We start from the raw sequence: 23,937 nt of genomic DNA on the forward strand, positions 1-23,937 counted from the left end.
AGATCTGCTACTTTTGGGTGACGCAATAGTATGATCAAGTAGGGCATTCATTTACGAAACACCACAAAAAGTTCAAATGTGGGTATAAGAGGTTTCTGCCCGACACTGTCTGCAAAGCCCTCATGTGTGTCATGTCAAATTGTTCAAGCCCTCATCACCCTGAACTGATGAAAGCTTCACAGCACATAAGGACTCCCTCTACACCCCCGGCATTTTAAATAGCCTATTAACACGTCACACCTTTGGTGATAATATATGTACTATAATATAACGCGTGGGGTGTGGTGGTGATATATTCAAAACATGTATCAAACTTTCTCATGAGGTTTTATTCTGTAATCCAAATAAAAGTTGAACATTACCACCAAGTACAACTGTCAACAATAACATTTAACCACTTAATCCCTATACATTTTTTCACCTCCAAACCAAATCTCTTTGCGGAAAATAGCAGTTCGACAAGCTCACAAGTTGGCACTTTGAGCTTATAGATAAGCTAATTTCGCCTAATGTTCAGCACAGAATAGTGACACTAGGGTCCATGTGATTAACAGTGTCTGGGTACAGCTGTAGTATTATGTTTATACATGTCTACAATAGGCCATCTCAAAGCCATTCGGAGTGTATGCAAGAAATAAGTCTGTAAAAAAGGGTTTTGAGAATGACTGTCAGAGTTTTTATTTAGCAACTGTCAGCCTGCTGAACAAAACCTAAGCCTGTCGCCCGTGCATTATACTGATGCACATATATTATGTTTTTATTATGTCTTCCTTTAGGACTTCGAAGCTACTTGACACTGACATGCACTTTATTGAATGCACTACATGTGATTTCGGACCTCTTTAAATTACATGATACAGATTTTTTACATGCTGCTATTTTCAGGCTTTTTGTGCTCTTTTTATTTTCTATTCTTTACTTTTCATTCTCTTTTTACTCCTTGAACTGCAAACGTGAAAGCCTGCATAAAAAAGAGTTTGAGCTCACTTTTACCTGCAACTGTGTTGTGACGATAAAGTTGAATGATTGATTGAAACACATGCATGATCTTTTGTGGACGTGTGATGACTCACCACGACATTTTCAGGATGGAGGTTGTCGATGTAGGAGCCATCGTCGAAGTTGACCTCGTAGAAAGTCTGAGTTGCTACGCCGATGATGATGCAGTGGTAGAACCAACCGTTCGACCATCGACCAATCACATTTTGACCCAGAGTGGGCTCTTTGGGGGGCTTGAGAGCCAACCGCGGCTAGAGGGACGAGAGAGAGAGAGAGGTTTAGATCAACTCGCACCGTTTCTCAACAAGTGGTCCACGAGTGGCAATATTACAGGTGCTCCATGGGAAAATATCAAAACATAAACAAAAACTTTACCTTAGTTAAATGTATTATTTAGACCTGAGGCCGATTCTAAAAACGCCTTCTAAATCCCTTAAATGTTCTGAAAAACTTCCAATATTTATTCAAAAAATGTAAAATAAATGATGTTGCTATATACTGTATATAGCAACTACACACAGAGGTGTTCCCGGCTTGAAAGGTAAATAATGTATAGGTGTTCAAGGTCTAAATGGGTTAAATAATATTTCATAAATCTAATTTCAGAAAAGGTGTTCCAGGTCTAAATGGATTAAATAATATTTCATAAATCTAATTTCAGAAAAGTTTTGAACAAAAAACTACTGATAATAATGGAATAATCCGTGCCGGCAGCAGGAATGACATGTGGTACGTTCTCTTACCGCTGGGGCCACTGGGGCTGCTCGAACTTTTTTAGGAGTTTTACTCCTTTGAGGTTTTGTTGTTTGTTTGTTGTTTATAGAGTCCTAATAAAAATGAAATCAAATTAAATCATATCAACTCAAACGAAATGAAAGTGCAGGAAGTGAGCAAAAAATATGGTTATTTTGGCACTATGATGGCACTACGACAAAACCACACCTTGCATAATGTAACGGGTAGCGCAGGTGTTTTAGGGATAAGGCTGGTGTCGCAAGATAGCAACTCCCAAAATAGTGGGTAGCGCAACTTGGGCGCAAAGTAGGGCCCACACTGTCAGTCCTGTAACTCAAAGGTCACAGGTTCAATCCCCATGGCAACTGACATACCCATCAGCGGCCAGGTGAGCTGCTGACCTACGCTATAGGAAGATGCTGACTGCAGGCCTGTTACAGGCTTCTGCTGCATTGTTCTGGAGAGGAAACCATGTCAGCTAAACGCCCCGACATGTAGATGTGAAAACGGGACCCTTTTGGAAATGCCCTGTCAACAGTAATATCTAATAGGCTCTTGTACCTGCAGTTTATTTTATCTGTTTATTCGTAATATTTATTTGCTCATGGGGGAGATTTGCTGAGCATGCACGGCACGGACACGCCTGAGGAGCAGGGGTGTGTAGACTTATGAGTGCCTCCGCAGAAAGTTATACACTCATTAAGCTGCTATTTCAACCACGCTGAGTGCACTGAACACGGCACACAGTAAAAAGTAAAAGAATTATGATTGAGTTCAAAGTTTTGGATTGATAAAGGACTCTACCCACTATATCATCTATACTAATCTGTGTGCACACCTCCACTGTCTGACAACAGATATCTCATGGGGTGGGGTGCTGGGCGGATTGTGCGCTGAGGGAGTGTGAAACATGGGCATGGGGACTAGTAGGTTTATCTTGTTTCTTTCTATATTTGTTCATTTCTGTTTGTGTCAATTCGTGCTCCTCCTTTTTTGTTTTTGTTTTTGTTCAGCATTTGTTGATTTATTTCCAATAGAGAGAGAGAGACAGGAGAGGGAAGAGAAGGAGAGAGCGGGGATAATATCGTCGGTCGGGTGGAAACCTCATATGTCCAAAACAAAAGTAGCAGATCTACAAGCTCAAAACGGACCGCTTTTCGAGCTTTTGGATCGGACACTTTTGATGCTTTTGTGTGACGCTGTAGTATGATCAAGTAGGGGGTTCATTTACGAAAAAACACAACAAGTTAGAATATGGAGATAAGAGGTTTCTGCCCGACAGCAACGATAAGCAGCAAAGAGCCTCGGGTGAGATTGGAACCCTGTCCTGGGAGGCAGGAAGGACTAATAGTCATTCATGTGGTATGTGCTCTTACCGCTGGGGCCACTGGGGCTGCTCCACCACTGGAGCCACTCCCTCTAGGAGTTTTTGTCTTGGTACTCTTTTGAGGAGTCACTTTACTCCTTTGAGGTGTCATGTTACTCGCTGGAGGTGTCATGATATTCCTTTCAGGTGTCATGTTACTCGCTGGAGGTGTCATGATACTCTTTGGATATATCATTTTACTCCTTTGATGTGCCATGTTACTCGCTGGAGGTGACATGATACTCTTTGGATGTATCATTTTACTCCTTTGAGGTGCCATGTTACTCGCTGGATGTATCATTTTACTCCTTTGAGGTGTCATGATACTCGTTGGAGGTTTCATGATATATCTTTGAGGTGTCATGATACTCGGAGGTGTCATGATATTCCTTTGAGGTGGTGCTGTTTGTTGGTCGTCTATACAGTCCTAATAAAAATGAAATCAAATGAAATCATATGAACACAAATGAAATGAAAGTGGAGCAAGTGATTTTTGTTGTTATTAAAATAGTAATAATAATAGTGTTAAATAGCTCTATATTCTGAGAGTAATCATCGCAATAGAATGTTTGTTTAGGAACAGGGGTCTTGTCTCTCCACCTCGTCAAGTAAACAGAACTTTTTTTTTTTTAGGTTGGGATACTAAGAGAGAGGACAGGATAAACAAGTGAAATAGGAAGTGATGACACAAAGAAGTAAAGACACATTTGGAACTGGAACATTATCAAATTGAATCTGATGGGCTGAATTTGGCAACCCACCTGAAAATGTATTTTCGGATTAGTAAAGAGCTGGAGAGAGAGGGAGACCACTGTTACAGAACAAACACTCTATAGCAATGATTAGTATCAGAATAATATTTGTTATTTAAAAAAAACTACCTACAAAAAAAAAATCACTTAAAGCACCTTGAAATTAAATGAATGAAATGATTGCTGATCATGGGTACAATGTCCAGGAACACTTAATGAAAGCAGCTCACCTTCTGTGTGTTCTTGTGTTTGTGGCAGGTGACTGACACCACGTAGGGCCAATCGGCAGGCTTCATGACCACCCGGGCGATGTTGGCGCAGGTGACGTGGAAAGAGGTGGAGCAGTTTTCCAGTGAACACTGGATGCACGCTCCCTGGTTTGGCTTGGCAGTGGTGTAGCAGTACACGCATTTCTACAGCAAAACACACACACACACACACAAAAAGGATAGTTAGTTTTGGAATATATCTTATTTTGAAAGCGTGACTTCACCGATTTGAACCCACGTTTACGTTCTACTGCGAGAACATGTGGAAATCGAACCAATTTGGTTATGAGAAACATGTCAAATATCATCTGTCGGGTGGAAACCTCATTTGTCCAAAAATGTTACTTTTCAGGATTCAAATTCAAAACTAGCTAAAGTAGCAGATCCACAAGCTCAAGCTTTTGGATCTGCTACTTTCGATGCTTTCGTGTGACACTGTATGATGATAAAGTAATCATAGAAAACCACAACTCAAACTAGGTTCCTCAATCAAACATTGTTATGAAGCGCACACAGTGGAAGGATTGGCAGTCTAATATGTTCCTCTCATCTCTCTCGCTCGGTCTGGTACTTCAACTGAAGTCTGTATTCCTTCATTAACATCAGAATGGACGCCGTGCGAGGAGGTGAGTTTACTGCAGTCACCAACAGTGAACACATTGGCAAAGATATCCTTCTCAAGCGCTAAGGCAAAAAAGTCAATATTTGCTTGAAGAGAAACTTCATTTGCTGATAGCGGCTGCCTGATCCGTCATGGCGTGACTTTCCAAGTCTCTCTTTCATCTCTCAGTCATCGTAAGCGTCCGTGACTGCTCTGCAACGCTCGCCCTGAAACACTTTCACCCTGGCTTCCCTTGTTTGGGCATGTCCAAACTTTTCGACATTTTCCAAAATATATATTCCCTCTCTCTCTATATATATATATACATACACAATATATATATATTTTGATATTAAAAGAATAGCCGATCTACAAGCTTACAACGTGTTGTGACTTGTGGTGCTACACGTTGTGAGCTTGTAGATCGGCTATTTTCACCAAATGTTCACCTATTTTGACGTACCAAGAATAGGGACGCTAGGCTACGTGTGTTTAAGGGCTGCATACGTTGAGTTACTTACAGTAGTTGTGTTGCTTTGCATGTGCATGGAGAAGCTTGTGGTCCTGAGTTCATAGTTTTATGTCACTGTACCTTGTGCTAAAGTAGCTGTTGCAATTTTTTCTGAGTTTGTTGAATCTCTTTTATTGTAATATGGGATTACAATAATAAAACTAATCAAAAACCAAAATAGTACTTAGCCTTTGCAAACCAGCTTTTAAAAAACAATCAAAACTGAACTGGAATTGAAATCAAAATTTCAAAATGAAACTCAAATAAAAAAACAAATGAAAAATGCAAAACTATGATAACCTTGCCGCAGACAACTTGGTAAAGTTGATTCCGATTACAACACATGTTCACATTTACTACATTAAATCTCATCCTCTCTCTAATTCAGCATTTCTTGTCTCTTCTCTCCAACTCGTGGAGCTCTTCTCATACTTTCTGTTATGTTATGTCTTCTGGGTGTTTGTTTGTTTCTTTCCTTTTGCTCTTGGCTCTCTCTCTCTATCTCTATCTGTCACCCACTCCCTCCCTCCCTCCCTCCCATCATCCGTCTCGGATGGATGGCTGGTGTTTTTGCGAGGCGAGGGGGAATGTGGGATAATAGATGTGCTGAGCTGAATGGCTGAATAATCAGGTGTCATTCCTCAGCCCGGTAAATGAACTGCATTGATCCAACGGGCAGGAGGCAATTTCCCATCGCTTGCCGCGCCTGTGAGCACAACGCTCCCTCCAGCGCTCTCTCTCTGTGTCTCTCTGTCCTTTCTCTCCTCCGCTTCTCCGCTCTTACTTCAGAGGTGTCGTCGTGCGCCTCGTGGCACAATATCACAAATCTACAAATAATGTCAACTCCCCCTCTACCTGCTCTGTGAAAAATCTATCAAAGCAGCGCTTGGTTTTGCAGTGTTGCCTTTTAACCAGAGGTCTTCAACGTTTTCCAGGCCATGGACCCCTTAGCTGAGAGAGACATGAAGCAGGGACCCCCACTACATGATGCTGCAAATTCAACTTCTTCATAGATTTCATAGATAGCTTCATATACTTGTTTGACAGCACTATCATCAGTGTTGTGTAAATATTTTTTTTGTTTGTTTAGACATGATCATTTCTACTAATATGTTGGATTCATGTTAAAGTGGATTTTCAGACATTTGACCACTTAAAACCTCAATACTTGACCTTTGGTACAGAGCTAAAAAATTAAGGAAGAAATAAATACATTATTTATAGGAAAAAGAGGAATTACTCGCAACCCATAGAAAATGTGTCCCAACCCATTGTTGGGAACCACTGATAGAACATTGGTTCTCAAAGTGTGTTCCAGGGGGTCCCCAGCTAAAGTCGTTAATATAGCATGACAATCATTTGAACCACCAAAAATAGCAGATCTACAAGCTCACAAGCTTGTACATCTGCTATTTGGGGAATTTTTCTTTTAACACAAATCTTCTCTTCTGGGTGTCCCTGGAACAAAACATTTTCAGATCGGGGTCCGCTGAGAGATACATATCAATTTGGGGGTCCTTGAAATGAAAAGGTGTCAAGGAAACCAGTGCAGTAGATGGTGTGTATTGTGTTGTCCGTGGCTCTCGTTATGAAAGCCTCACATCAAACGAGGCTGACATGTGCATCCTAATGGTTTGGTTGGACTGCAGAAATACGAGGCCGCTGGGGTTCCTTCCTATTGAGAGCCGCGGTACTGTACATATCCCGCCGCTGCTGCGGAAAATGAAGTATTGGCATTTTAATAAAGAATTTTTATTTGTCATCGATCTTCCTGCTGCCGAGCCTCTCGGCCACGGCTGCTTCCTGCACCGATCCGTCAGAACGAAGGATGGAAGATAGAAGAGACAGACGGAGAGAGAGAGAGTGAGATGGAGAGATGTACACGTTGAAAAGTGTGTGTGTGTGTGGGGGGGGGGGGGGTGAGAGCAGGGAGGTCATGATATGTTGATCCTGTGGCCAAAAGAGATATGGTAAAAATGAATGCTGTCCTTGCGTAATGTGGTGTTTTGAGTTCATTTGGTTTTATTGATTGTCTAGTTGTAAATCTGTTGGTCTAGAAATGTGTGTGTGTGTGTGTGTGTGTGTGTGGATGGAACAGTCAGAGATGCTTAGATTGAGAGCAAAAAGAGCAGCAGGAGGACAAGTATGATGAAGTATTGTTTGGTTAACTACTTATACCCTGTTCAACCCCATGCAACGTGACACGTTGTGAGCTTGTGGATTGCCTACATTCAGTGAAGAGATTTGGTGTGGATGGAAAAAAGAAGGGGACCAAGTGCAGACCCCCTGGGGGACCTCAGTTAACCAGGTATATAGTTTTGTTTTTAGAATAGCCATTTATTTTGAAATCCTTTTGTTGTTATGCCATTTAATTCCTCCCCACTGCTTGCCACTGCTGTTTTACCCTAAACAGCTCGCCTGCCAGTGAGGAGCCCCCACCAGGAGGACGTAGCGCCTCCATCCTTCCTCCCGTTCCAACATTCCCCCACTGACAAGTACTGCCCCCAGCCCATAGGAGTATGTGCAGTCAGTGACAAACATCACCCTCCTCGCCCCGGCTTCCTTATAGACGCAGTCAGATGCACTGTGATGGATTCATCACCGCGATACGCGGCGCAAAGCCACGTGTTTTGAGCTTGCAGATCTGCTACTTTTGATGTTTTTGAATTTGAATCCTGAAAAGTACCAGTTTTCGACATAATGAGGTTTTCACCTGACAGAGACGACATGTGGTTACAATAATGTACAAACATTGTAATTAATAGGCTCATAGAGGTCATTATAGAGCAGTAGTTCTCAACCTGTAGATCCTTGTAACCTGAAGAGCTTGTAGATCTGCTATTTATTAAACAAAATGCGTGCATATATATATATAAATACATTTTTAACTCAAATATTTGCTTCTGGGGGTCCCTGGAACAACGTTTTGAGATGGGGGGGTCCCCGGACAAATACATATAATTTTGGGGGTCCTTGAAATTAAAAACGTATGAGAATCACTGAAAATATATATTTTTTTACTCAATATCAAAGACATAAACACATTTTCAAGATTTTTTTTTTTTTTTTTACAGGTCTACAAGCTCGTAGAGCTATGAGCAATAAATAAGAACTTATAGTATATTACGTAAGTTCCATCGATCCAAGGCGGAACCCAATCGATTGACTGATCATTCAAATAAAAAAATGCATGCTGCCCACCCATCAGCTGCCGTGTTAACGTGCGAACGCTTTCATGACTTTCAAGTGGGCCCTGATCCAGAGAAGGTTGAGAACCACTAGTCTAGAAGAAATCCAACTCACCAGACTCTTGCGTTTGTCGGGCACAGCGCTGACGTCAACCTGCTCTCTCTCCGCGGCGTTGAGGAAACGCGCCTCCGCCACCGCGATGGCACAGATCACATGAACCCACCTGGTGGACAGGGAGGGTTACAACCGTTAAGCACCGTCAACCTGCCGTCTCTATTTTGGTAAAGTCATAAATATCCTACAAATGTTTCTTTTTTTTAAATGAAGAAACCTCTTATCTCCATATTCTAACTTTTAGTGTTTTTGTAAATTAATGCCCTACTTGATCATACAACAGCGCCACACAGAAGCATCAAAAGTAGCAGATCCACAGCGAGCTTGTCGATCTGCCATTTTTGTTACTTTTGAATTTGAATCCTGAAAAGTAACAGTTTTGGGCATAAGAGGTTTCTTTCCACCCAACAGAGACAAAATTATTTTGTCTATGTCGGGTGGAAAGAATGTAATGCTATTGTATTTAGGCTCTGTGAACAACCTGTCCCTTTTGGGCATGCTGGGGCATGTTGTGTCATCTTATCTCGTCTCATCTCATTTGACTGAACTAGAAACTCAGTGATGATGACAATGGTGGCACTATACGTACCGGTGGTCTACGGTGGTCTTCAAGGCTCCTCCCCGCAGGTTACACAGACAGCACTCCTACAGGGAACATGGTGGACAGTAGTTACTATGTTAGTCTGTGTGGGGCACAAAACGACTGTAAAATACAGTAGTTTTTACAAAACTAGCACACACGCTTTAAAAACAAAAAGTGGTGGGGAGGTATAGCGGGTGAGTGTAGTTGGGATTTTGGATTCAAGGAATTGTTCATTTCAGTACTCAATTTAATGTGAAAATGTACAATCCATAAGCGGATGCATTGTTTAATTCCATAAGTGAAAAACTGAACATAAACCTCTATAAAAACAAAAAGTCAAAACATTTTAACTAAAACAAATGAAAAATGCTACACTATAAGCATGGTTATCAAGACATTGTGTGTGTTAGGGCCTAATGGTTAGGTGATGGTGGAAGTGGAACTAACCTGTGTCCAGGCGGCTGCTTCACAGCGTGAGCACGTCCACGCGCTTTTCACAGAGTCTGGTCTCACTCCATAACAACCTGAGGAAGACACCACACACACAACCTAAGAGGAAGGCACTAATGCTGCAGTCACACTGGCAGCTACAGTACAAAGATACAGGCTACCATTCTTTTTCAATGGAAACCAGTGACATGATGGTACAAAGCTACATCAGGCGCTTGAAGCTGCTGCAAAAACAGCTACAACAGCTACAAAGAAGTTGAGCCGTTTTCAACTTCAGCTACAAAGATACAAAGCTACAGATATGCTGTGTAGCTTTGTATCTTTGTATCTGCCCGTGTGAACGCAGCATAAGGAGTGGAACGTTTTTTTTTTATAATAAATATATATTAACAAATTAATTAACCACTTACGGTAAGCCCTATGTCATACTTTATCACACAAAAATAGCAGATCGGGATCTGCTATTTAGAGAAGGATGCGCTTGTAGATAGTCTATTTTCACTATTCCTGAAATGTTTACTTTATGTTTTGACACCTTTCTGCCCATAATGACAAGCCAGATTGATTATTAATATGACTACTTTATGAAATTATTCTTTATAATCTGTTAAATTGATGAGTTGGATTAACTGCTGCACCTCTAATATGTTATTTGTCAGAGAGCTGTGCAGGTCTGAGAGCATGACTTGCAGCTCTAGACTCTCTGTTAGCTTGCTGACAACAATGACAAGTGTTGGGTTTGACAGCACTGTAGTGCTTTGCTTCATGGACAGACTGACTGACTGACTGACTGACTGACTGACTGACTGCACCCCCTCATCCCTGGAGGACTAATGAACCCACACTGTATGGCCCGCTTTAGGGCTAATAAGAACCCAGGAGGCCTACTAGTCTGTGTGTGTGTGTGTGTGTGTGTGTGTGTGTGTGTGTGTGTGTGTGTGTGTGTGTGTGTGTGTGTGTGTTAGAGAGAGAGAGAGAGAGCATGGATGTGCAACTTTTCTTCTGAGAGCATGTCTTTGCACAAAGCAGTTAATACCAATGTCGGATTTTATGTGTGCATGCATGCGTGTGTGTGTGTGTGTGTGTGTGTGTGTGTGTGTGTGTGTGTGTGTGTGTGTGTGTGTGTGTGTGTGTGTGTGTGTGTGTGAGACAATTTGCAGTGTTTGGATGGTGTTGATTGGCTCTCGAGACACATGCTACTACCACATGTACTATACAGTCCTGGCCTCTGCCACCACGATACACATTTTGCTGCAGCCGTGATTTGTTTTTATTGGATATTATGTCTGTAGTTTATTAATATTATTTGTATCATTTTATTTAATCACTTAAACTCTATATATCGTCTCTGTCGGGTGGAAACCTTACTTTTCAGGATTCAAATTCCAAAGTATCAAAAGTAGAAGATCAACAAGCTCAAAACGCGTCGCTTCCCGCCGCATTTTGAGCTTGTGGATCTGTTACTATTGATGCTTTTGTGTGAGGCTGATGATAGGGTGTTCATTTACGGAAAAACACAAGAAGTTAAAATATGGAGATGAGAGGTTTCAGCCCAACAGCGACGATATACTTAGTTGACCAGTGTCCCCCAGGATTCTTTTTTCCTTCTACACCACATCTCTTTGCCACATTGCGTCGCGTTGTGAAAGCGCTGTGAGCTTGTAGATTGGCTATTTTCGCCTTAACGTTCCAGAATAGGAATGCTAGGGTTCATGATGTGTCTAATTTGGACAATAAATATTCAGATATTCGTTCAGATAAATGTGCAGAATATACTTGAAAAAACCTTGGAGAAATACAAATATTTTAGGGCACTCTTACAGGGTTGATATCTCAAACCTAACCCACACACATGAAACATCTCAACTATCAATACCAGCAGTCAGCACACAGCCACCACCCAACGGAGAAAGCTGAAAGTGCAGAAAGATTTCTGGAGCAAACACACACACTAAAGACAACAACATAAAATGACTACAGACATGTCCACTCTCACACAAACTGCTTGCATGTGTATGCACACGCACGCACGCACGCACGCACGCACGCACGCACGCACGCACGCACGCACGCACGCACGCACGCACGCACGCACGCACGCACGCACGCACACACACACACACACACACACTCACACTCACACACACACAAAGCTAACAAGCTGTTGGTCTCTTGTGTTTCTCTTTGACAGATGCCTTCTGCCCTTAAAGTCAAGCATCTTGGTGAGAGCTAACAAGAGCAGAAGACACAGTAAACAGAGGAGGCAGAAAGTTTATGGTTCACTGTCCTCCGGGAGAGAGGAGAGGAGAGGAGAGGAGAGGAGAGTGGGGAAACGGCTGTAACTTCGGTGACATTTTCTTTTCTTTTTGCGGAAGCATAGTGAAAACCTCTGTGTTTAGCAGCTTTTGGGAGATCAAACATACTGGATATAAGTATTCTGTGACTACTTGAAAAGGTACGAAAAATGATAAATCACTGGCACTATTGAATGAGCACACTGGCACACTGAATGAGTTAACGGAGCTAGTATTAGAATGAGGAGAAGAGCTTGGTTTGTACTCACTGGCGTGGACCTGCAGATGGCAGGAGGAACAGGACAGGAGAACGCTGGTCCCATCCTCTCCGATTAAGCTGTTGGAGGGCGGAGGCTCCGTGTTCGCCGCCCCGGCACTGAAGCACATCTCCGGAACCAGAGGCCTTGTGTGGCAGCCGGCCCGAGGGGTGGGGACGCGCTTGGTATCGGGTACCTTAGGGGGCTGGGGGAGAGAACAGGCGTTTGACAGATGGTAGTATTGGGAGATGTTGGGAATCACCGAGATATTTGTCCAATTACAAGCTCTAGTGTTGGTGGTACAGGGCTGTTTCAGGTCCATTTCACCTCGTATTTTCTCAGCAGAGGGACATGGTGAATTTGAGGCTGTGTATGGTTCTAGAGGTCAACATCTTTTACTACTAATTAGAAAAGGGTGGATTGTGCGTGCTTGTCCGTGCCGTTTCTGCCAGCACACCAGTTAGTCCAATTGGCTCTATTATTTTATTGACTCTTCTCAGGAATTATACAGTGTACATTAATATTAGCCATATTTCTATTTACCTGCATAATGGGGAACCTTTAGTGTTGTCAAATGCATTTACCTTGCAGACGTCACATCTGTAATTTAGTTCATGAATCCATCAGCCACTGTTATCCAAACTTTCTCTTTGGACTGCTTCAGAACATCTGATAATATGCCTTCACCTACAGTAGCAAGTCACACAATGGACCATTGATATGCATCCAGCCAGGGTCATTGATTCCCATGTTAATTCAGGCTGTTGACACTCGGCAGCTTTTGTAAGCTTTGGTAAGTGGTGTGAATGGTTGTTTTTGATCGATACGCAAGGTAGACACTCTCACGGGTACGCACGTGCGCCCGTGCAGCTCAGAACTAGTGCACCGGGCCCCACCTCCAGTACACCCCTGCCTGAATGGACAGAAGGTGAGTGCTGGCGATCATTCCTTGCATAGCAGTGTGACCAACCTGTGTGTAGGGGCAGAACAGACAGCAGATGGCGCAGTACGGCTCCAGCTCCGACACGGCCGCATTGAAGGCCTTCTCTGCCAGGAAGTTTGGCGAGCGGCTCTGCCACAAGTCTTCTTCCTTCTTTATCTCGCCATCTAGTAGCATGGGGGACGTCAGCTCTGGAGAAACAAAAAAAAAATGTTTAAAATGAGCTATCATCAATTAACCTCTCAGAAGAGAGCATGGATTAAAGCCAAATCAAATTTCACAACTGATTTTTTTTTGCTAAGCCAAGTCCTAATCTGTGATTTGTGAAACAGTGTGAAAGGAGCCACCACACACTAGCGCTGTGTGTCCTAAACTATTGACACAATATGTACAATTATGATGTTTTGGTAGCCATACAGCCAACCAGTTGAAGAAATTGCAGATTGAGGTATATCCGAGATCATTAGGGTTTTCTGGAAGACAACATATTGCTAGTTTCACCACTTGTTGTGTGTGTTGCGTTACGACATGTTTTTTTCTTGTAGCCTATTTTCAGTGCAAAAAATGGAGACTTTGCAGTGCCTCAGCGTTAGCTTTAGTGTTCAGAAGCCTCTAGGAGTGGATGATGATGATGATGATGATGAAGGCACACATGGTGGGTAAAGTGTCAACAAGCTGCCATCCTCCAGACAGGTTCATTAGAGCAGGGCAAGGAGGCAGGAGGATGGCCTTTTAGTTTGAACCCACTGTCTCTGCTGAACACACACACAAACACACACGCACGCACGTAGCACGCACGCACGTTTGTAGTACTATAATTTCTGAGGACAAACCTTTTAGGATGGCAATTTTATGAATGCCATTTTTAAAAGATTTGGACGTTTTAAACCATAACTCCAACCCTAGCTAACCCCCTAAACTTAACCTCTCAAGTTCTAATCCTAACCTTAAGGGCAACCTGAATCTGTTCCTAAGTATAAGCCACAACTCTAAAACTATATTTTAACCATAAAAATAACCATGTCTCTCACAATGTCTTTTTCTCAAATTCTACTATATTTGTGGGGACATTTGGCCCTCACACAAGTATAGTATGACAAGTACACACACGGCTCCATAGAGACACTCATGAATCCACAAACATACAGTCCTGCTATCCATGCGCAAGCACACACACACACACACACACACACACGCACACACCCCTTGTCCCCTGTTCTGAAGGACAGGCCCTGGGAGCTGTCCCCCGCTATGACACAAAGTGACTTTGAAAGCAGGTAATTGGGAGTCATGATCCCTGGATCAATAAACGTCCGTCACAAAATAAAGAACAGAGATGAAGGGAGGGAGGGAGGGAGAGGCAAGCCGTTCGTTCAGGGCCAGAATTAATTTCCTCCTCAGAGATTTACTTCTGCTTTGTTTTGTTTTTGACTTATTTATTTATTTATTTATCTATCGCACTCCGGATCGATATTCTAAAACAACAGTTTGAGCAATTGCAAAATAAATGTACAGGGATTCCGAGAGACAGATAGACAGACAGAGAGAGACGGAGACAGAGAAAGAGACAGAAAGAGAGAGAGAGACAAACAGAGAGAGAGAGACTGCATGCATTTGTGGGGGTTGTTGACATAAAGGGTGCAACAGTTAATCAAACTAATTTAGTTTAATCCATTACAAATAATAATCTATAATAAAAAAATATAATTGATAAATAATTCATCCCTATTTTGGACCAATCGGGAACTAATCAATAAGAATATAATCGGTAGTTGCAGCCTTAAAACGACTGCATGATTTGACTGCAGGGGTGTTGACAGATATACAGACAGACAGGCAGGCAGACAGACAGACAGACAGACAGACATTCAGAAACACAAGACAGACAGACAGGCAGACAGAGAGACAGACCTTCGTCACTGGATGCCGCCTCTTGTTTGACGATGGCCAGAGGAGAGCGCATGGGGGGTTTACTGAGGGGGTGACGACGACTCTTCTTCACAGCCGGATTCATCTTCATCTTGGAGTAGGAAGACTGTGACAACACAACCAGGAGCAAACAATTAAAACACAACTCATACTACACAATAGTGACATTCTCCAAGAATCACACTAACGTGCTGGGATATTTAAAAAGCTTCTCCCCAGCGGTTTGTGGGTGTCCAAGTATAGATTTAACCAGGTGCTCAATGGAGAAATGTTAAAAGCCAACATGTTTCGACCAGCAACTGGTCTTCATCAAGGCAAGTATGACTGTCAAACAAACACAGGTCCATAAATAATGTCAGAACAAGAAGTCAATCAATCACCATTAGTATATCCAACACACCCAGAACTACTTATTTCCTAAGCAGATCTCCACATCGACGTAGGAAATGAATTGATTGATTGTTCGTTATTTCTGTGTAAGTTCCAATAGAACAATTATGTGTTTACCAACATTGAGACTGGATGCACAGGTGATTGTTTCATGCAATCAATTCTCAACCTGTTGTTTTGGGGTCCTCTTGTGTGCTGGCTAGTGAGGCGCGTCCTAGCGGGACCTGATAAAATGGGTTTCATTTGGAGCCAGTATGACGTTTGGAGCCAGTGTGAAGTCGTCTGTTAAAGGTTCTATGACATTCATTTTCACTTTTTTTATTTTCAATGGTTTATTTGGGGTTTTAACACCTCAATTACCCCCAAAAAACCTGAACTTTGAACATTCAGTCGATTTTCTGTGGTTTGGGGGTTTCTGAATAATTAGGCGGAAAAGTAATCCTTGATTGGCTCTCATGCTCTCTCGTCACTGTTCAGAAGGAATCCGCCCCCTCCCCCTTCTGTAACGCCCTCTCCACTTTCTGACACTCCCCTCTCCTCCCCTCTCCTCCCCGCCTCTCCTCTCTCTCAGTTTCCTCATAACTTTCCTGTTTGTTTCGAGTGCGTTTAAAAAATAATAATGGCTTCTAAAGGTTATTCATACTACTACTGCTCTGTTGTTGGCTGTGTTGATCAACACAAATCTTTACATAGACTCCAAGGCAACGAAGAAACACGATCCAAGTGGATTAATTTCATTTATGACGGTAATGTCCCCGCTGTGATTCCAAAGAGGCGCATCGACGTATGTGCGCATCATTTTACTACGGACGATTTCTCCAACTTTACTCAATTCCAAATGGGCTTTGCTGAAAGACTGGCTTTGAAAAAAGAAGCCATACCAAGTGTTCGAGTCTCAACTGTAAGTATTTATATCGCAACGCTTTGTGATAACTTGTAACCCTGAAACATAACTGTCATAATCATCATCGCTTCCCAACCAAACAAACACACGTGTATATCATGTCATCATCATTTTTAGTGATAACGCTAGCTAGGGCAGGGGTACAACTAACATCCACACTACTATGCATTGCAGAGAATCATATAAACACTACAACCTAAACTACAACTATTATTACCGTAAATTTCGGACTATAAGCCGCGACTTTTTTCCCATTTTTCGACCCTGCGGCTTATATAACGGTGCGGCTTATCTATGGATTTTTATAGCTAACGGCCACTAGGGGACCTCCTAAATCTAGGGATTTTACACCCGCGGCTTATAGTCCAGTGCGGCTTATATATGTACAAATCATTCAATTTAGCTGCTGCGGCTTATATTCAGGTGCGGCTTATAGTGCGAAAATTACGGTACTTGTCACAACGACTGCCTTCTAGATAACATTTAGACCAGGGGTCTTCAACAGGGGGTCCGGGACCCCTTGTGGGTCTTCAAAGTCACTACAAAGCGTCCGCCAAATCTTTGTGTGATTATGATTTTTATTTACCCTAGCATCCCTTTTCTGGGGAGAACTTTAGTCAAAAATAGCCGATCTACAAGCTCACAACGCCTCGCGCTGCGAGGTGTTGTGCAATTGTACATTAGATCTGCTATTTTTGGGAAAGAAGTAAAGGTGTCGATGGAAAAAAAGATCAGACCAAGTAAAGCAGAAACACAATTTTATACAATATAGAGGGGTCCCTGCTTCATCTCTCTCTATCAGCTAAGGGGTCCCTGCTTCATCTCTCTCTATCAGCTAAGAGGTCATGCTTCATCTTTCTCAGCTCGGGGGTCCCTGCTTCATCTGTGTCTCAGCTAGGGGTCCCTGCTTCATCTCTCTCAGCTAGGGGGTCCCTGCTTCATCTGTGTCTCAGCTCGGGGGTCACATACAGTATCTCACATGCACAGCCATAAAACCAAAAGGGCCATTGTCTATTGACCCCCTGTTAAGCTGTGAGCTGACCCCCTGGTAGCTGTGAACTGTCTACCCAAAATGCTAACATTCCAGTCTTATCAGAAGCTGGAGTTTTAGGCACTGTTATCAGTTCTTTAGCTAAACAGACTACTCAATGCTAAGCAATGTAATGATATAATATTGCTTCAAAAGCTTTCAGCTGAAAGCTAGGGGGTCCCTGCTTCATCTCTCTCATCTAGGGGGTCCCTGCTTCATCTGTGTATCAGCTTAGGGGTCCCTGCTTCATCTCTCTCTCAGCTAGGGGGTCCCTGCTTCATCTGTGTCTCAGCTTGGGGGTCCCTGCTTCATCTCTCTCTTAGCTAGGGGGTCCCTGCTTCATCTCTCTCTCAGCTAGGGGGTCCCTGCTTCATCTCTCTCTCAGCTAGGGGGTCCCTGCTTCATCTTTCTCTTAGCTAGGGGGTCCATGGGCTCAAAACGTTGAAGACCCCTGGTTTAGACTATGTTTTAGATGTTTAATTTCCTGCAGGCATCTCAACATTGCTGTTATTTATTATTACTTTTTAGATCTCTGTAGTTGTGTTCATGTAGATCTAGATTATAAATCCAAAAATTTCACATGTGTAATATCAATGCAGATCTACAAGCTCACGACTCATTGCGTCCTCCACGCGTAGTCAGCTTGTAGGTTTGGGATTTTGGAGGTGGGACATTGTCATGTGAAGGATCATAAAATTGTCTCTACTATGTTGTTTGCAAATTATTCCCCCAATACATTGGATCTAGTTGCTGTTTGTGCTCCACCCCTTCAATTCATTCAATGATTGCGTTATTATAAATAACATATTTTGATGTTTCTCTTTCTATTGCAGTCCATCACTCCAGAGCATGGTTTAGCAGCAACTACATCTGTGCAGAGTGTGACCAGAGACTTTGGTTGCCAGACTGACCCCATCTTGAACCCGGTGCAACCAGAAAAAGTAACAGTGGGCACTCAGTTGGGACGACGGAGACTAATTGAATACAGAAGTAAATGTAGGTTCATTTGTATTACAACAAGACATTTATTTGATCTAATTGTGATATTGTATTGCATATTCTAAAAATTTTGGTACTGTAATGTAGCTGTGTATGTTTATTGTTTGATTTACCTTGGGCTTTGACATGAAAATTCTTTATTTTAAATGTTTGCAATACAATTAATCAGTCTAGTGGAATTGAAAGTTTCACGATTGAAGTGCATAATTGGCTAAAGGAAGAAAGAAAATGTTTCTTCTGAACATGTTAGTGCTAAAACATACAGTATCTCACATGCACAGCCATAAAACAAAAAGAGCCATTCACCCCCTGGTAGCTGTGACCTCACCCCCCTTGGAGCTGTGACCTGTACCCAAAACCCTTACATTCCTTATTAGCAGCTGGTGTTTTAGGCACTGTTCTATTCAAAGGGCTTTATTGGCATGAGAAAACATACGTTTACATTGCCAAAGCAGAAAGCACAACACAACTATAAAGCACTAAATTAATATATATATATATGTACATTTGAAAGTCAGAATCTTCCATAGATCAATTTCTATGAATCAAGATCACTGGGTGCAGGTAAAGTGCAGGAATATACACAGTGATTAGTCTTTAGGGTGGTTGTGTTCCGTTTGATATCCTTCTCCTATCACATCTACTCAATGCTAAACAATGTAATGATATGATATTGCTTCAACAGCTTTCAGCTAAAATTGATATTTCTTTTAGGTATACAGACAGATCTTCCACTGGAACCTTCTCATCCACCACAATTTGGAACACCTATCCAATCAACCCCGATGAAGCCACCTGCTAAAAGAGCTCGTTGGGAAGAGGATGAAGACGAGGAGGAAGAGGAGGTATCAATTGCCGGTACTTCTGCAATGGAAGTTGATAATGAAGACCCAAGCTACAACCCAGAAAAATCGCTGGCGGAATTGGCGGAGGCTGAGACGTCTGAGGCAGCGGACAAGTCGTGAGTAATACAAAGCTAATTCAACAAATCAGTTAACCCAAAAAGCTTATACTCGTTCCAATTCCTGTATACATATATAGACTTCACTATTTTCTATTGTGTACAGGATTGTCGAAGGCCTTCCACACCACAAGGAAAAGAAATATATAGTGTATGAAAGCTGCCTCATGGAGCTGTTCAAGAAGTGTGCCGTGTGCCAGCGTCCAAGTGAGGTGTCCTGCAGGACTAGAGGGACCATGGTAACCGTGGAGCAGACTTGCAACTATTGTGAACAGGCGGTCAGAAGCTGGAGAAGCCAGCCTTTGATCCGATCCAATCCAGCCGGTAACATCCATCTCTCCGCAGCCATATACATCGGTGGAGAGTCCTTTGTCAAATTAGAAAGGGTAAGATTATGCACACTGTGTGTGTGTGTGTGTGTGTGTGTGTGTGTGTGTGTGTGTGTGTGTGTGTGTGTGTGTGTGTGTGTGTGTGTGTGTGTGTGTGTGTGTGTGTGTGTGTGTGTGTGTGTGTGTAAAAATGTTTTTATATCATACACATACTATAAGTTTATGTATTTATAGATTTAGGTCAAACTAATGTTATTTGGTCTGTACATGTCTTTGTCTGTGCCTTTTTATATTTTCTAACAGGTCTTCAACTCTATGAACGTGCCGATGCATACATATCGCACTTTCCGCCGGCATTCAAAAACGTTCATTGAGCCAGCCATACTTCATGCCTGGAAACAGTCACAAAATGACTTACTTAGGCAGTGCCGTGAGTCACCTAATGGCATCATAGCTGGTGGTGACATGCGTGCAGACTCCCCAGGTCAGTCTGTTAAAATCTAGCTAATGTTATATGGTCTCATTTAGATTGGGTAGATGGCATAATATTTACACATTTTAAAAAGCAATATATTAATTTCTGTATTTATCTGTATAAAGGCCACTCTGCCAAATATGGGAGCTATACGATGATGAACCTGGAGGTAGACAAGGTCATCGATATCCAGTTGGTCCAGGTAAATACAAATGCATGTGTGTGTGTATAGCTACATATACAAACAGTATACACTTGCCATCTATTTATACACACACACACACAAACACACGTGTGTTCTGTTTTGACAGTGTAATCAAGCCGGTGGGAGTTGGGCAATGGAGAAATATGGCCTAGACGACAGCCTTGCATTTTTGGCAGAAAAGAATGTGACTCTGCAATGCATTGTGACCGATCGCCATCCAATGATCCAGAAATTCCTGAGGGAGAAAGAGATCGTTCAATTCTATGACGTCTGGCATTTGGAGAAAAGTACATTTACTTTTTATATATTTTTTAAATTTTTAAATAAAAGTTTTGGGGTAAAATATGACATTCTATTAGAATTAATGTTGTATCACTTTACTATTGTGAACAGCTTGAGTAATCAATTAATCTAGGGCAGGGGTCTTCAACAGGGGGGCTATGGCCCCTAGGGGTTATTCCGAGTTACTACGGGGGGTCCTTCAAATTGTTGTGTGATATGATTTTTTATTTTTCCTTAGCCACTTGAACCCTAGCATCCCTTTTCTGAGGAGAACTTTGCCAAAAATAGACGATTTACAAGCTCAGAACGTCTTGCGCTGCGAGGCATTGTGAACTTGTAGATCTGACATTTTGGGCAAAGAGGTGTAGTTGATGTGGGGAAAAAAAGAGCACACCACATAAACATAAAAATGTTGAATCTGAAACACTATTTCAGATGATATAGAGGGGGTCCCTGATTCATCACGCTCTCAGCTAGGGGGTCCTTGGCCAGAAAATGTTGAAGACCCCTGAACTAGGGTTATGTTATGTTGAAATGTATAAACAGTGAAAATGTTATTTGCACAACTGTAGGCATTTCAAAACAACTGGAGAAGATCGCCAAGCTGAAAGACTGTGAAAAAGTCAGGCAGTGGATACGTTCCATCAGGAACCATATCTACTGGACAGCGTCTTCATCCAGGACTGGTCCAGAGAGAGTGGCAAAATGGAGAGCCATACTCAATCATGTGCGTGACATCCACGTTCACAAGAAATCACCGCTGTTCAAAAAATGTCTCCATCCAAGACGTGCCACCACTCAAATCTCCAAATGGCTGAAAGCAGGTGTGTATTTCTATGCTACCGCAGTGGTTCTGATACTTTTTCTTACTCAGAATAATTTTGTAATCCACGCCACACTGAATGACATTGTAACTTTAGAGAACTTTACATTATTCCTATTACACTATGTCAATCTGCACCAAAAAGAATATGACACGAGGACAGTGGAGGAATTTGTTTCAATTAGATCAAATTGATGTACTGGCGTGTAACCCCTTGAACCCCTGCATCCTTATTCTGAGTGAGTCACTCTACAAAAAAAGGACATGTACAACTTCACAAAACAACAAGCTGTGAGCTTGTACATCTGCTTTTGTTGGCTATGAGATGTGGTGGATATTGAAAAATAATGTGCCAACCACAGTGCAAATTGAGTGATAAAATTCTAGATGTCACAGTACTCTGCTGCACCTGTGGACTTGTGTCATAGCACCCACTTTGAGAAACACCGGTGTAGCAACATGAAAATAAATGGATTTGTCATTGATTGTCTTACAATCTTCTTTTTTTAATTTTGAGGACCTACAGTAATTACAATGCATTTTTCTAGGAACTACTCCCTTCTCCAAGCTGGAGAAGGTGATTGAGAAAAAGACTACCCTGAAAGACATCGAGAAGCTCAGTCCTCATCACCAAACGTCTTCTCTGGAGGCATTTCACAGTGTAATCATTCGCTTTGCTCCCAAAAGCGTTGTGTACACATACATTGGAATGCTGTGCAGGTAATGCAATACATATATCTAAAATTCTGGTAAATGATATTATTTCTGTAATCATTTTGTTTTTATTTTCCTCAACATTGTATAATTTATATTTTTCAGGACCCTCCTAGCTGTGCTGCATTTCAATGAGAATACTCGCCGCCCACATGCAAGAAGCAAGAAAGGAGAACCTCTTTATGCTGTCCGTTTCCCAAAGGCCCGAAAGGGTGAATGCAGAGCTGTACCAGTGCTGGTCGATCCCACATACCGTAAGTGTTCACTGTGTATGTTCCCCCATCAATCAAAATAACGTTGAATATTTCAATAATTTTTATTGCACTTCTACACTCAAAAAATTCCAGTATTTCAAACACAAGTAGAAATCGAAAAAAGAAACTGTACATTCCCTGAATAGAAATCTAAAAAAAATCTGACAACGATCAGTGCAAATATTCAGGAATATAAGAAAATTATCAGAATAAATTGAAATGTGCCATTCTCAATACAATCCGTGAAAACATAGCAAAACAAACTTTACATTGCCTGAATAAAATATAAATTTAACCGGACAAGAATCAGTGCAAATATCAATGAAAAAAAAAAAAAAATTCAGATTAAACTGTAATGTGCCATTCTAAATACTATCTGTGGAAACATAGCAAAAAAATCCTTTACATTCCCTGAATAAAATGTAATTTTAACCGGACAACAATCAGTGCAAATAGAAATGAAAATAATAAAATTATCAGATTAAACTGAAATGTGCCATTCTAAATACTGTCTGTGGAAACATAGCAAAACAAACTTTACATTCCCTGAATAAAATATAATTATAACCGGACAACAATCAGTGCAAATATTAATGAAAATAAAATAAAATATCAGAATAAACTGAAATGTGCCATTCTAAATACTATCTGTGGAAACATTGCAAAACAAACTTCACATTCCCTGAATAAAATATAATTATAACCGGAAAACAATCAGTGCAAATAGAAATGAAAATAAGAAAAATAAGAAAAATGAAATGAAATTTGCCATTCCAACGTTACAATCTGTGGAAACATAGCTAAACAAAGTTTACATTCCCTGAAAAAAAAAGAAATCTAACCTAAAAATAGTAAATGAAAACCAAGAGTAAAAAATATGGAAATGCTATAGGCAAATGGCCTTTGCTAACAATACACTGGGGAGTGGGGACCCTACTTTCACCGTTGCCTTATCTATTATCACCAAACTTCTATGCCATATTTTACTTGTTCCAAATTGTTTCAAATAGTATGATTAGACGATCTACAACGCTACATTGTGAGCTTGTAGATCTGCTATTTGAATTTTTTGTAAATGTATTTAAAATTTTAAAAAAATGCAAATAAGTTTAGGGAGAATGGGGTAACACACCGGCAAATATATGGCCGTGGATGTATTTACTGAATGTCTTCATATTGCACAGGGTATGCTGGTGACTTGATGGACCTTGTTTGTGAGAAAGTGGTGGACGACCCTGCTCCGTACATGGCTGAGTTGGGACAGATCCCGGTACCTGAGGACATGTGTGCAGGGTACGAACGGCCAGACAGAGAGACGGTCATCGCCAGCTATGTTTCACGATTCAATCTAGAGCGTGACGTTTGAATCCAACATACAAACCGTCTGCATCCGGATAATGCTGACGGATATGTTGCACCACACATGCCGGGATGGGGACACGGATTCTTTTTCCCAATAAACCCCAGCACCAGCTGACAAACATCCTGTAGGCTAGGTACCTGTAACGCCTGTGAAATGTTTTTCGTTATTTGAAAATAAAAGTTTATTGCTGATACAATTTTACTCCTTTTTTATTAGATG

At 41.6% G+C, this 23,937-nt stretch overlaps 3 protein-coding genes across 6 annotated transcripts in view; 2 read left to right on the plus strand and 1 right to left on the minus strand.

Annotated features, from left to right (window-relative positions):
- The window catches only part of kdm4b (lysine (K)-specific demethylase 4B), an 87,460-nt gene that overhangs the window by 5,635 nt on the left and 57,888 nt on the right, over positions 1-23,937 (minus strand). For 3 of the 4 annotated variants that reach the window (XM_084066583.1, XM_084066585.1, XM_084066582.1), the window contains 10 exons: positions 14,972-15,095; positions 13,091-13,251; positions 12,133-12,325; positions 9,567-9,643; positions 9,126-9,181; positions 8,537-8,645; positions 4,083-4,265; positions 3,111-3,527; positions 1,743-1,826; positions 1,074-1,250 (listed from right to left, as the gene is read on the minus strand). In XM_084066583.1, the coding sequence (XP_083922709.1) occupies positions 1,074-1,250; positions 1,743-1,826; positions 3,111-3,527; positions 4,083-4,265; positions 8,537-8,645; positions 9,126-9,181; positions 9,567-9,643; positions 12,133-12,325; positions 13,091-13,251; positions 14,972-15,095 (1,581 nt within the window). The remainder of the gene's footprint in view (positions 1-1,073; positions 1,251-1,742; positions 1,827-3,110; positions 3,528-4,082; positions 4,266-8,536; positions 8,646-9,125; positions 9,182-9,566; positions 9,644-12,132; positions 12,326-13,090; positions 13,252-14,971; positions 15,096-23,937) is intronic. The other variant, XM_084066584.1, reaches the window with a different exon arrangement.
- Positions 18,179-20,036, plus strand: LOC311052421 (uncharacterized protein; the record flags this gene model as incomplete). Its single annotated transcript, XM_084067386.1, has 5 exons — positions 18,179-18,309; positions 19,027-19,273; positions 19,380-19,659; positions 19,906-19,992; positions 20,025-20,036. The coding sequence occupies exons 2-5, from the start codon at positions 19,098-19,100 to the stop codon at positions 20,034-20,036; spliced, it is 555 nt and encodes a 184-aa protein (XP_083923512.1). The 5' UTR covers positions 18,179-18,309; positions 19,027-19,097.
- LOC311051881 (uncharacterized protein) lies at positions 19,996-23,853 on the plus strand. Its single transcript, XM_084066586.1, has 7 exons — positions 19,996-20,086; positions 20,203-20,279; positions 20,389-20,569; positions 21,137-21,388; positions 21,936-22,107; positions 22,207-22,355; positions 23,540-23,853. Exons 1-7 carry the CDS (start codon positions 20,068-20,070, stop codon positions 23,719-23,721), a joined length of 1,032 nt encoding a protein of 343 aa, XP_083922712.1. The 5' UTR covers positions 19,996-20,067; the 3' UTR covers positions 23,722-23,853.

The sequence above is a fragment of the Gymnoscopelus microlampas genome, assembly GCF_963454915.1.
Source record: "Gymnoscopelus microlampas genome assembly, chromosome: 9".
NCBI classification, from domain to species: domain Eukaryota; kingdom Metazoa; phylum Chordata; class Actinopteri; order Myctophiformes; family Myctophidae; genus Gymnoscopelus; species Gymnoscopelus microlampas.